At 33.9% G+C, this 14,654-nt stretch overlaps 1 protein-coding gene across 3 annotated transcripts in view; it reads left to right on the top strand.

The window, feature by feature from the left end:
• The window catches only part of LOC148942518 (NPC intracellular cholesterol transporter 1-like), a 179,094-nt gene that overhangs the window by 78,617 nt on the left and 85,823 nt on the right, over positions 1–14,654 (top strand). For 2 of the 3 annotated variants that reach the window (XM_089102556.1, XM_089102557.1), the window contains exons 8-10: positions 6,120–6,251; positions 8,806–8,949; positions 11,592–11,809. In XM_089102556.1, the coding sequence (XP_088958682.1) occupies positions 6,120–6,251; positions 8,806–8,949; positions 11,592–11,809 (494 nt within the window). The remainder of the gene's footprint in view (positions 1–6,119; positions 6,252–8,805; positions 8,950–11,591; positions 11,810–14,654) is intronic. The other variant, XM_089102558.1, reaches the window with a different exon arrangement.

Here is a 14,654-nt window from a genome sequence, read left to right as displayed (position 1 = left end):
GAAAAAGTGAAATAAAGTGAAATAATAATTCAATAATTCAAATAATAAGTCAAATAATAATACAAGTGTAAAACGAACATAAATCACTATCAATAAACAAATGGAACCCCAAACGAATAGAAATTTCAATATATAATCAGTTCAAAATTAAAACGAACATGACACAAACAGGAGTGGGGCTAACGCCCTCTATACCTTTCAAATACCAGAACGTCATTTGTGCTTTACTAAAAACAATTTTTATTTCGAGCTGTGTGTTTTTATTTGTCATAATATAAAAAAAAAAGAAAGAAAATCACCATAATAAACAAGATTACGGAAAGGAATTAAAGGATGTAAGTGGACGGTTTAATATATATTGATATTCATTCTTGAAAGTCTAAGCAATTCTGGATTTATTAACGTTATAAAAGAAAAAATCGTTTAAAATGCATAAAAGCCAGAGTGAAGAGAGGGTACTACTCTATGGTATGATGATAGCCACGGGTCTTGTGTAATTTTGTCTTGGCACGTGTTTTTTTTTTTTTTAAATGCGTAAAAGCCAGAATGAAGAGAGGGTACTACTCTGGTATGATCATAGCCACGGGTCTTGTGTAATTTCGTCTTGGCACGTGTTTATTTCGTGACGCTTGTGATTATTGTGCGGGTGTATAGTACCTTGATACGCATCTCTTTGAAATCAGGTTTGAAAGAAAAGGAAATAAAATCCAATTGTTTAAAAACCTTGGAAAAACTGGACTTTTAGGCTGTCAACCGAAACAACAGAAACAATTAAAAAGACATGATGGCTATAAGTCCATGGACTTTGCTTTATGGTCTTGGTTTTGGAAAACGAAGTGAAAATTTACAATGTTTAAAATAGCAATGAAAGGAAAATCGTGGATTTTAAAATCTCGAAAAAGAAGGGGAGGATAGATTCATGGGGGGGGGGGAGGGGTAACTGCGTTAAATAGAAAACCTTGAATATCACGTTGATATATACCACACAACCGTGTTATTGAACCAAATAAGTTTCTAAGTTTTTTTTTTGAAAATTGCGCAATGATGTAACCCCATATCAACAACGGTATCGAAAACAGAAATGAAATACTCTTGTTGTAAATTAGTTCAGCTAGGCTATTATCATCGATGGGAAATATTGATATTTTCAACACTAATAGAAAGGCCTCTATCTTTAAATATACATAGAAAGGGATTAAAATATTTTCACCATATTCATCATAATCATCACCATATTCAATAAACGACAAATCATGTCCCCAAGAGATAAGGGTTGTAAATAGTGAATGCAGACACTCTGCCAAACATGTATTTAAAAAATAAGTCGAATAAGTCTAATGGGAAAATTTCAAATGTTAGGTTCAGTCCTGCCCTTCTTCTACGTGTGTGTTTGTCTGAGTCCTAAATGAGCACTGTGTATTGATTTGTACATCCTTTATTCCACGTAATACGTTAAAAATTCTGTTTTCTTGTAGAAATATTTGGAAATAGAGCTTTTCATACTCAAATTGCTCTTGCCGCATTTTGAAGATTTAAAGAAATAATTTTGCGTTTGAAGAGAATGCCCCTTCTTCACATAAGTAAGGAGAAGATTAGTGCTAATAAGAACAATGAATATACTGTCGAGTTTTCAAAACCCCTTAAGTAGCTTTTAACTTTGTCCTCACACGTGTCCACCTAGACTTAATTATTTTAAACCGTTAGAAATTCAGACAGCGGGGAAAAGAGACAACGAATCGTTATTGGTTGAAAATGATATCACGTACTCACCAGGCAATATCCACATGAAATTTTTTGGAGGGGGGGGGGGGTAATGAAAATATTCCTTTGGGGGGGATAATAAAAAAAAGTTTGATTTAATAATTTTAATAAAAGTATATAAATTTACGAAGACTCAGGATAGCGGGAGGAAGGGGGCAAGCTCCGAGTCCCTTCCTCATGGAGTTTAAAATTCTTTTTTTTTCAATTGATTTTCTCTTTTTGCTTTGAATCGTCGATAACCAGTTGTACGTTACGTACGGTAGTACAACTTATAGGTACGCGGACACAGAGCATTGATTTTTTTTTAGTTGAGTCATTTTGAGTGGAAAAGATTGGATTTTCACCTGACGACAGCTTCTCAGTAATTATGTTACCATAGATTAGTGGGACTTAAAATTTTAGGAGATATTAGTTTCGTGACATATTTTTGTTATTTCTTTTGTATTTTTACTCGTTTTCTAGTAGACCTCTTTTCTTTGTAACCCTTTTGTTTTACGGAAAACTGTTCTTTTTCCACTGGAAAATTGGAATGTTTTGAAATTATATAGGAGATTTAGAAATAAATTATTCAATGGTTTAATCAGGTATAAGGGGAAAAATTCTATGGATTGTACCTAATAATGCCTATTTTAGATTGGCTAGGTCATATAATGCTGCTTTCCGTAAAACCGTAGAATTTTCCCCCTTAAAACCGTTTCGCTAAACCGTAGAATTTTTCACGCTGGCAGGCTTAACGTTATACTATGTAATTTTTCGGAGCAAATTTTCACAGCTCTGTGTAGATTTTACTTTGCACTTTGTTACGTTATGTTACGTTAACGTTTGTTACGTTATGGTAAAGTCAATGTCGTTGCAAAAAACGGGATTTCGGCAATTAATGAATATTGAGTATAAATTAATAAACTTTTTATGGAAAGCATTTCACAGTATCTTTTTATTACATAAGATAATCATCAGAGCTTAAATCCTCATCGCCATTCCATATTTTAATTTTTGATTAGGTAGCTATGGTGATTGTGATGAATTTAGGTGACGGTCTTGTTGGTTTTATGTATTTTCCGTAACTTCGTGTGAAATGATTTGTATAAGTGTGAAACGTTGCACCTAACGCAACGTAACTTAACCAATTAACATAGAAAATGACGTAAGTAGTAATAAAACCAATTAATATTGGTTTAACTTAAGGTCCGTATGAATGCAAACTTGATTCTGATTGGATGGTTATTTTTAGCTGACCAATCACAGATGATTTTATAATCCTACGTTAAGTAGCCTATGGTACGGAACTAAATTTGAAAAAACAAAATTTTTTTAACTGAAAGTAAGGAGCGACATTAAAACTTAAAACGAGCAGAGATTATTTCGTATATGAAAGGGACTCAACGCCTCGCTCTTTACGCTAAAGTTTTTTATTGTTTTAAAAAATAAAGTTGTGAGACAAAATAAAACTTTACCGTAAAGAGCGAGGCTTTTAGGAGGGGACAACCCCTTTCATATACGGAATAATTTCTGTTCGTTTTAAGTTTTAATTTCGCTCCTTACTTTCAGTTAAAAAAAACTTGTTTTTTATATTTAATTTCTGAACGTTTTTGAATTAATACAGCTTTGATTTTGGCTCACCGTACATGAATAGTTAAAACGAAATTTGCACATTAATTTTACTTTTTTTATGCTAAATGGCTTTCTCGAAATTTTGTTTTGACGTAACTTACGAATTAACTTACGTAACGAACTTCTATATTCGTAGTTTTTATTACGTATATTAGGGAGTTCACCCCCTAGTCAATACCTCACGCTTTACGCTAAAGTTCGAATTTTGTTCAAATCACAAACCCCTGAATCACAAAGGCTATTTGAAAGCACTAAAAAAAACTTTAGCGTAAAGAGTGAGGTATTGACTAGGGTGCGAACCCCCTCCTATACGTAATAATTTCTGTTCGTTTTGATTTTTTAATGTTGCTTCTTACTTTCAGTTGAAAAACTTGTTTTTTTTATTTAATTTGTGACTGTTTTTTAAATAATGCTGGGAAATCCGGCGCCCCTTTCATAGAAATGTTCCTTCCTTCCCCCAAGAAAACATCCTCCATAGAAAAATCCTCCCCCGTAACCCGCCCTCCTCCGCCCCCCCTCCCGAGAAAAGATCCCTCCGGAAAACGTCTGGATACTTCCGATTAACCAATACTATATGTAAACAATGGGCAAAGTTCATAACTTGCAGCCCTTCCCCCGGGAACTGTGCGGGATTAAGTCATCCTCAAAGACATATTTATTAGATTTTAGACTAGGCTGAACAAAATGGCTATCTCAAAATTTTGATTGGGTGACTTCGGGAAAAAAATAAGCTTGGGAGGGGGCCAAGCTGCCCTCCAATTTCTTTGGTGACAACTTATCTGCGCACACTCTTTCTCGACTCTCTACTCCTCCCATGAAGTTCAGTATCGTTTAAATCCTTCATTATTATCTCTTCCTACCCCGTTTGGAGGGACCCCATGCTTTACATTTAATACTAGATGGGTGGCGAATCTATCATCCATCATCCCTAAAACGTGACCTAGCCATCTCAACCATTCTTTCATCACAGCCCTAGAAAACGGGATCGAACTAAATATATTGTACAGCTTATTGTTTTATATATGATCAGTGAAACCAATACCTAAGGCTACTTTCAGACAATCCCATTGGAAAACATTTAACAAATCTTCCCAGCTTTTCGAAGAGCCCATGTTCTGGAACATTCCATGACCGTGGTCATTACCTTGGCTTCCAATATTCTAATCTAGTTTACAGATTGATAATATAAATTGATTACCATAAGATATGCTTTTTGGAAATAGCTTGGGAGAATATAAGAACTGGGCATCTTTAAATGGAGCGGGAAGACCTCACTGGATGGTAAGCCTCGAGCTACTTTATGCTCTAATGGGCTGTAGGCCATAAGGCTATTACTCTGGCACCGTAGCTAAGCAGAATCCTTTCATGATGTATTTTAAATTAGGAAGAAGGATAAATTTTCTTTCATGATGAACAATTATTGAACAAAAATCCTTAAGAAAATACATTTTGTATGTCAATTCTATTAAGAATTACTTACAAATCACTCTCTTATTAGCCAATTATTTTACCAACATGGACCGGCAATTGCAGACGGACGAAATTTTATTTCTTATTACTCGTCTATGTGGAAACACTTTTATCTCAGAAAAATAATTTCTAGTAGGCCTAATTGTGTCTGGGACGTGAGAATCAGTTCCCCCCCTTAGATTTGAGTTAGTGGCGGCTCCGCCCTTAGATTTTAGTTAGTGGCGGTTCTGCCATCTCGTGCCCGGGGAAAAATCTTGATTAGCGACCCCCCCCCCCCCCCGTCTCGAAAAATGTCAGGCCTAATTTCAACAACATTTATAAGTATTAACAAAATAATTATTTCTTAACAAAATTTTTCATTTATTTAAATCTGACTCTTCTTACTTTGTATAGGAAAAGATATAAGAAAAATCAAAATTTCGGGTTCAATTGGCTTATACGTACTGCCAACTGCACCCTCTACTTTTTTTTAATAAAAATACAATTTCAAAACTTACCTAATGCTTATAAATTTTAGATTATTTATGTAAAATTTTGCGCAACTAAAATTACTGCGCCCGGGGCAAGTACCCCCTCTGTCCCCCCTGAAACTGCCTCTGATTTTAGTAGGCTTATTGAAAATAGAACATAGACGCGTTTGAATAATGTATAGATTTTACATTTGTTGGGGGAAGGTAGTGTAAAAACTTCACGTATCTCATGTAGGTTAATGAAATCTGGTCTCCTTGATTTCTGTTTTATATTTCTGATTCAGTTTCTTCGCATGGTTGAAACGGGATGAAATCCTGTAATATGAACAGGTGACTAAAGACAGGCTGCTAGCTTCTCTCTCTCTCTCTCTCTCTCTCTCTCTCTCTCTCTCTCTCTCTCTCTCTCTCTCTCTCTCTCTCTCTCTCTCTCTCTCTCTCTCTCTCTCTCTCTTCTCTCTCTGTCTTTCTCTTGTTCTCTCTGTCTTTCGCTTGTTCTCCCTTTTGTTTTTCTCAACTTTTTAGTTATTATATATATATATATATATATATATATATATATATATATATATATATATATATATATATATATATATATATATATATATATATATATATATATATATATATATATATATATATATATATATATATATATATATATATATATATATTGGTATTTGGGACATATCTTAGTCTGATTAATATATATCATTTATTTTCTCTCTTTCTTGCTATTCTCAAGTGCTTATTTCTTGTATCTATTTTGGCTTTGGCTATTTGACATTATCACTTGATTGCTTAATACAGGTGTTCCAATCTTTCACGGAAATGGTGTTGGTTTTATATCTATACGCCGTTTGGCTGGTGTCGGTAACCGTGTTGCACCGGAAGATGACGATGCCACCCAAATTCTGTCTGAATCCGACAGCTTGAATCAGTGTAGGTTGATAATAATAAATAGATGTCGTTGGGTGTTGTGTGCATGCGTTTGTTTATTTGGGCTTTCAAATTTTGTTTAGGCTTTCAGATCCTAATTTCCGAACATAAATTGCTTGACTTGTAGTATTTTAATTGAAAAGTTTTCGATCAAAATTAAAGATATGTCGTAACCACGCACAATTTCGACATATGTTGAAACTACGCAAAAATTTTTTAGTAATGTTGAAATTTTGTGAGGTACTTTCTCAATTAAAAACATTCATCCACGTTTATTAGTTTATACATTCAGTTTTCAAATCTGGGTAAGTTCAACGCCCATTAGTGCTTTGAGAAATCCCCAGCTTGCATGTTTCAACCATATGTAATATCTTTGTGTTGCATCATTTTTTTTCATAGATTGTGTTAAAGTTCTTTTATTTTATTTTCTGTTCTGTTGCTGGTGCAAAGTAAAAATTAAAGTGAATTATTGAATGCATACGTTTAAACTAAATAAAAATAAATTGAAAAACATAAGAGGATGTGGGACCTTAAGACCATTTTGCGAGTCTCCGCGTCGGCTAACCGTCACAAAGATAAAGGACCCATTTTCGAATGTTTCCAAGGGAATGACTATCATCGAGAGCTGTCGAAAATTTTCGATTTCACTGTTAAGACTGAAAAGGCAGTGTAATTTTGTGTCCCTTTTGTCGGCAAGCTTGTCAATCAATGCGGGGGACAACACAGCGAACTCCCAACCGTCAAACTTCACACTTTATGATGATGCAAGTCTCGTTAAAATTGTATGTCTCTATCTCCGGCACAAAACGCGAGAAGTTAAATGGTTTTTCTATGATTTCTGGGAAAATAGGTGTTGGCTTTTAGTTGTTTTTTTTGTCGTCTCTACGGATCTCTTATCCAAATTTTGCAATTTATCATAATTTAAAAAAAGGCTACACGGACGAGATAGGGTGATCCTCTAAGTTACTGCATTCCCTGATTAATGTCTTACCTGGAATAGATTTTTGGAAGGAATGTATTACGTAAGGAAGTAACGGGTAACAGTCTGGAAGTAACGGGTAATAGGGTGTATAGGGTGATCCTTTAAGGTTCTGCATTCCCTGAATAATGTCTTACCTGGAATAGATTTTTGGGATGAATGTATTACATAAGGAAGTAACGGGTAACGGGTAACAGTCTGGAAGTAACGGGTAATAGGGTGTATAGGGTGATCCTTTAAGGTACTGCATTCCCTGAATAATGTCTTTCCTGGAATAGATTTTTGGAAGGAATGTATTACGTAAGGAAGTAACGGGTAACAGTCTGGAAGCAACGGGTAATAGGGTGATCCTCTAAGGTACTGCATTCCCTGAATAATGTCTTACCTGGAATAGATTTTTGGAAGGAATGTATTACGTAAGGAAGTAACGGGTAACAGTCTGTAAGTAACGGGTAATAGGGTGTAGAGGGTGGTCCTTTAAGGTACTGCATTCCCTGAATAATGTCTTACCTGGAATAGATTTTTGGAAGGAATGTATTACGTAAGGAAGTAACGGGTAACGGGTAACAGTGTGGAAGTAACGGGTAACGCGTAAAGGGTAACAGTACAAAAAAATCCCTGAGGTAATTTTCCTGCATAAGAGCGAAAGACAACTGTTGAAAAAGCTGGAAAGACAACTTCCAGAAGCGGATCTGCATTAATTATGATTAATTACTTTGTTATTACCATCAATGTAAAATACTTGACAAATTCAACCCCTTACAATAAGGAAAAAAGTATTATATTTTAGTTTATTTATGTAATTATAATACAAAAAGTTGACCAAGTGTTTTTATTATCTGATGCTTTGGAACGCAAATAACAACAACAAATTAATTATGATTAATGATATCGTCTTCTTGAACGTGCTGAAAAGCCTAGCTACATCGCTGGTGATAGGGGATGCGTAAATTTCACTTGGGGATGTCTTTCCATTTTACGAGATAACATTGTCTGCATGTAAATAAACCTCTAGTATTCCGTTTGTAATTGTTTTAAATAATTATATATATACTTTTTTTTTCTTTCTTTCTTTCTTTCTTGAGGCACCTTTGGTGGCAATTTTGGAGCCACTGAAAAATATCATGTTTTGCGTAAATTAATTTAGTCGTGGTTTTTCTATGTCTCAGTGGAAGATCTTTGTCACTTGTTGTTTGTCTCTGCTTTTTTCACTTTCAGTTATCACCTTTTTTTCATATTTCACACTTTTTTATAGTAGTATCGGGAATTATACGCGCTTTTTTCTCTTATATCTCTCGAAATTTTGGATTGCCAACAATTTGGCGTCCTCTCCTAATAGCAAGGGCGTATCCAGGATTTTTGCTCGGGGAGGGGAAGAGACAAAAAATTACAAAGCACGGAAAAAATTGGTTTATACGATTTTTGTTACTTTTTTACAAGTTGGAAAAAAATTACGGGGAGGCAACCCGATACCCCTCCCCCCCCCCTTTTATACGGCCTAACCTGATAGTATTGCATTTATTTCTTCTTTAAACATATGATTTTGTTCGTGGATTGTTTTGATCTATCTGTTTTTAGTTGTAAATGAGCCCCACGCTGTTCTTCATCACACAGTTTCTTCAAGTTCAAGCGTTACTGCTGATGAAGATATAACTTTCAGAGAGAAGCTTGGTGCAAATTTGGAAAAGTTTTTTGAAACCATCTTTGCTTCTTGGGGTGAAGGTAAACCAATTTTTTTTCAGCTTTTATATTCATTCCTAAGAAATGATGCATTTTTAATAAAAAAAAATGATAGTTGCAATCTTCAGCATTAATTTATGCATCGAGATAATCTTGTATTAATACATTTCATGCATATTTTATGCTTTTGACGCGTTTGATACGTATCACACAATTCATGTTAATGAACTGTGAGTAAGGAGTGATTCGGCCCATAGTAACCGCAACTCTAAAAACCAAGATTTTGATAACAATAGATGCATCAAAAGAATTTGCTTTTTATGCTGATTCAAGATATGTAGAATTTAATAAGTTTAATGTTACCCATCAAAAGCTACGAGTCTGAGAAAACTTGACTGAACTTTGAAAAAGAGAGGAAACGCCTCCAAACAGCTAAGTGATCTTAGTGAAAATTACACCATCAGATTCAGCGTATCAGAGAACCCTAATGTAGAAGGTTCTAAGCTCCTATCTAAAAAACTGTGGAATAAGTCTTAAGATAATAGACACCGACTCTTATTTTCGATGGTATCCCTCTGACTTCTAAAATTTCAGACGCCAAAGTTGGACTCCAAAGTTTGGCTTCTAAAGCCTTAGGATAATCCATGATCCTTTTATTTTCGATGTTAAAAAAATTCAAAGGATAAAACAAATTACATAAATGTAAGACAACTTTTAAATGCGATGGCCAACTCTTAGCCTTAAGTAATTGCTGCACGTTTTTAACTTAGTACTTTGCTCTTTAATTCAGTTGGAGTACTTTGCTCTTTAATTCAGTTGGAGTACTTTGCTCTTTAATTCAGTTGGAGTACTTTGCTCTTTAATTCAGTTGGAGTACTTTGCTGGTTCGCTGAGAGTTTTACTCAAGGTTCGCTGAGAGTTTTACCAGTATTTACTTATTCAGTTGAGTTACTGGTTGTATTTTTGGATTTTTAATCAAGAAAAATATTCAGTTTCTGATTAGCTGGTTGTCGTGGCTGTACATAGGAGCTATGCTTCCAGAAGAAATCTATATTTCATGTTTTATATTCTGCCTTTTGATATTATATGTGTTGTTGGGAATAATTTTGATTTCTATGTTTCAGTTGTAGAAGTGGAATTTGTCTTTTTCATTTATTTATTCCGTTTCCTATTTATATATTTATATGTAGACAAAAATAAATGTATCTTATCTTAATCCCACATAAGTATTAATTTATTTAGTTACTTAGTGTCGAAATTAAGTAAAATTCGAAAGGACTTGATTTTTTTTTATGTATCTAATGTCAATGTTTCAAAACATAAAAATTGTTTGAAAAAAGCTTATCCTTCCAAGCAGAGTTGCCAACGCTTTAAAATCAATCATACCAGTTTTGCGACTGAAATTGTACCACAAGAGATTAGTTTCTGCCACCTGGACAGCATGTTAAAAATTTGTGGTAACCAAGACAAAATTTTGGATAAACTAAAACTTGACCAGATATCCGAGCCAGAAAGGCGCAATTATAACCAAAATGTGCCTGAAAACTTGTATTGTACCACAAATTTCCAAATGTACCGCATTGTACCAGGATCTCTAAATTGTAATAAAAACGATACAGTTATACCGCGTTGGCAACGCTGTTGTCAACACCGGAACTCAGAATTGGAAAAAACCGTAATCCTGCCAGCTCTGGAAAGGACCCAACCATAAAGATTTGCATTCATCAACAAAAGGTGTCACTAAAAGTAAGATAATGACATTACACTGTACGGTGCAAAACGATATCACGTAGCTGAATGATAATAAAAAAAACATAAAAAGAATATGGTGCTAAATAATTGGACTATAAAAATAATACGGCTCTAAACAAAGACGAGATAATTTGGTTTCAAGCCAACACTGACTCTTCTTAGAGTAGGACAATAATTGCAAACGAAGGGGCGGGTTTCTTCAACCCGGTTTCTTCTATTCCAAGCAGCTGAAATTCGGTGGATAAGGGTTTTAAACATGCAGAGTCTAAATGGCTGAAGTTCAATTTCTAGTCTCAGACGTTTTAATACCCTTTCTTAAAAGTATCATAAGAATGAAAAAAGAAGGGCCTATGTTATCAAAGGGTGAGGTGCAAAGGATCTGAAATATAATAATTTAAAAAAGAAGCTTTTTATACCAAAATTATTTTTGACCTATCTTTGATGTAAAAATGGCAAAAAACTGCCGTTAATAACAGTAAAAAAAACCAGCAAAAGCAGTTTTTCGTGATCCTGTAAAAACTATGTGTTGTAACATAGCGTTTTTTGAATTACTGCCGCTGTTATTTAGTATTGAGCTTCTATTACTTTTTCAGTTTATGCAACATATGGTGTGTCGTGCCGATTTTTGGCGCAATGTCATCGGTTTCTCTGTCTTGTTGCGTTGAGTGCGCTAAAGTGTAACTATTGATCTTGGAACGCATCTTAAGAATTGAAAAATAAGGGCCTATATTACCCAATGGCTATGGGCAAATAAACTCAGATTGCATGATTATAGAATTGAGCTTTTTATATCATAATTATTTTGGCCTTATATTTGATGCAAAACTAAAACTAAAACTATACTCTAAAATTTACATGTTTTAATATGTTTTTTTCCGCCTTTTAAATATCTGCAGCTGATTTGTAGAGTTAAACCTTAATTGATTTTTCAGTTTGTGCAAGATATGCCGTATTCGTATTGATTATTGGTGTTGTGTTATCAGTTGGCCTTTCTTGTTGCGTTGTTTACGTGAAAGTAACTATTGATCCAGTGGAATTATGGGCTGCACCGGAAAGCCGTTCTAGAGTAGAGAAAGACTACTTCGATAGCAATTTTGCCCCCTTTTTTCGAACTGAGCAAGTTATCATCGCTGCTAAGAACTTAGAACCGGTTAGTGCTTTTCTTTTTATCTTTTTATTACTTTAAAATATATGCTAAAAAAAAAAAAATCTAAATTGTGGGCTGCTCCAGTTCCAGAATCTAGAGTAGAGGGTGAGACCATTTTCATAGCCATCCCCTCTTTTTTAACAGAGTAAGTTGCTATTGCAGGGATCTTAACATTCTCATTTTAAAAATCTGAAAAAAATAAAAAAATAACTTCATGAAATTTCAGTTGTGTCTATTTGATATTTTTATTTTAAACATGAATTACGGGCTTCATCCCGTATCTTGTTCACCTCGTTTTGTCCCCTTTTATTTCGAACTAAGCAAGTTATCATTGCTACTAAGAATTTATAACCTGTTATTTTTTTTTTTATTACTTTAAAACAGGCATGCTTGAAAATATCGAAATTGTGGGCTGCTCCACGGAGTTGTTCCAAAATCTAGAATAAAGAGAGATCATTTCCGTAACAATTCTGCTCCTTTTAGCGTCATTTCATGTTTTATTCACTTCATTTTGTCCCCTTTTTTTTAAACGGAGCAAATTAGCGGGGCGCCCACTTTCAGTCATTTAAAGCAAATTTTACGTGCCAAGTTTGGCGGAACTGTGCTGCACGCGTGGCGTTCTTAGAAAAAGACAAAAACAACACACAAAAGAAAAAAAGCCATCCGTTTTTAAACGAAGTAAATTAGCGGGTGCCCACTTTCAGTCATTTAAAACAAGTTTTACGTGCCAAGTGCTTGGAGCTTGGAGCACGAAATTACTGCACCCGGTGCTTGTATACGCAATACTAATGTTTTTACTAAGAAAAGTCTGGAAAAACTTAGTCTATGAGCTCAAGCTCCGACCGCTAAATAGTAAGATCTTTGCTGATATCAGGGTATTTCCAGAAAATGGCTTTCCATTCTCGGCAAAAAGATGAAGTCACAGAAAAAGTGTGTCCTTATGTTCGTACACAATTGTACATTAAAAGAGGATTTCCAAAACTTCAAAGTCTATATCTCCCAAATTCTGATTGAAAGCGGATGCCGATAGAATAAGATATCATGAGCGGCTTTAAAGTTCTTTATAGGAAACGAGTTGTTTGTCAGACCGTTTTGGAACAAAAAAAAGTATTAATAATAATAATAATCAAGTAATCTTTCAAGAGACGCATATTTGACCAGGTCAAGAGGAGAAAAAAAGAGTCTGAGAGAACTGTGTTGTGGTTATTGTTGTAGGTAACTCATCCCTATATTGGATGAGTAAGCTTCGACAAAGATCTTGTTACATGCACTGGACTAAGCGATGCAGATATCATCGTAACTGTTTATAAAGCTGACAAACATACGATAGACAGTGTGGTCGAGTCACCGGACCCAAACACCACACACCAAAATATGCGACGCATCATTAAAACCTTTGGAAGGTTCTCGGGATATTACCAGGATCCTGGCGGCTTCGCCGCCGGGTCTCGGCACGAGGCAGGCTTCTATATATGGATTCTCGTTATCGCTTGTCTTCTGCCCGCACACAATTTGAGACAATTTGCTGTCTCTTCATACCGCACTCTTTTAAAAGATATTTGATTATTAAAGCAAGTGCGATTTCTAACAACTTTTTTCATGTCTTAAAAGACATTGCTTATATTTATAGAAAAGAAATTCGGTAAAAATGTTTTTCTAACAACAGTTTCTACTAAGCTTCAAATTTGTGGTTTTCTTTTTTAATGTTTTAGAAATGTTGTGATCCCTTGTCAAATATCGAATCATCATTTGTAATGATTGCAAATTTTTATTTTTGAGCCTACCTACGGACATTATATAACTGGTTGCGTTCAAACCTGTAATATATATATATATATATATATATATATATATATATATATATATATATATATATATATATATATATATATATATATATATATATATATATATATATATATATATATATATATTATATATATATATATATATATATATATATATATATATATATATATTATATATTATTATATATATATATATATATATATATATATATATATATATATATATATATATATATATATATATATATATATATATATATATATATATATATATATATATATATATATATATATATATATATATATATATATATATATATCATACCCTGTATTTAATTGTTTTTGAACGAAATTTTGAAATGGCTTTCTTCCGTAAGGCTTTGAAGAAACCATTTTCTTCTAATTGCAAAAACAAGGCAATAAAGATAATTAAGCGAAGTTACGATTCAGTTGTAACAATTGAGCAACACGTGTGAATTGAGGTGTGAAATGCTGTAAACATACTTTGATGGATGTGTTGATTCTACTTTTTCAGTGATGATGTCGTACAATCATGTTTAATTGTTTATATAGCCATGAAGCGTTTAGTTTTTACTTCCAAACGCTTATAAAGGTCATTGCCACGAAATCTGTTCCGGTTAAAAATGAATCGTATTTTTTTTCTTTTTTTGAGCTAACACTGAGAAGCATCGTAGTTTTTCGTAGATATAATTAATAATGTCTTAATTAATGTTTTAATTAAAAGTGTCTTAAATAATTGAGTATATATATAGATAAGATTTTTTGCAAAAAGCATGCTGGCAATAGCAACACACAATACAGTCTGCAAACAAATCTTGAGGAGCAAAACACAGCTTTAAATAATACAAAACAAAAACGCAACAAATATTACATTACATATATAATGTTATATTATGTTTTATTAATAACGCTGTGTTAGCACTGTGGATTGATGCTCCGCTTGCCAATGCGGAGCACTAGGGTTCGATCCCCGCCGCAGCAAGGTGGGGCGACAGTCTTGCTACTTGTCCCTGAAAAAA

Source organism: Artemia sp. Qi Xiang Cuo, chromosome 16, assembly GCF_049724085.1.
Source record: "Artemia sp. Qi Xiang Cuo chromosome 16, ASM4972408v1, whole genome shotgun sequence".
Classification (NCBI taxonomy): domain Eukaryota; kingdom Metazoa; phylum Arthropoda; class Branchiopoda; order Anostraca; family Artemiidae; genus Artemia; species Artemia sp. Qi Xiang Cuo.
Note: the sequence above shows the minus strand (reverse complement) of the source record. Positions and strands in the feature narration are given on the sequence as shown.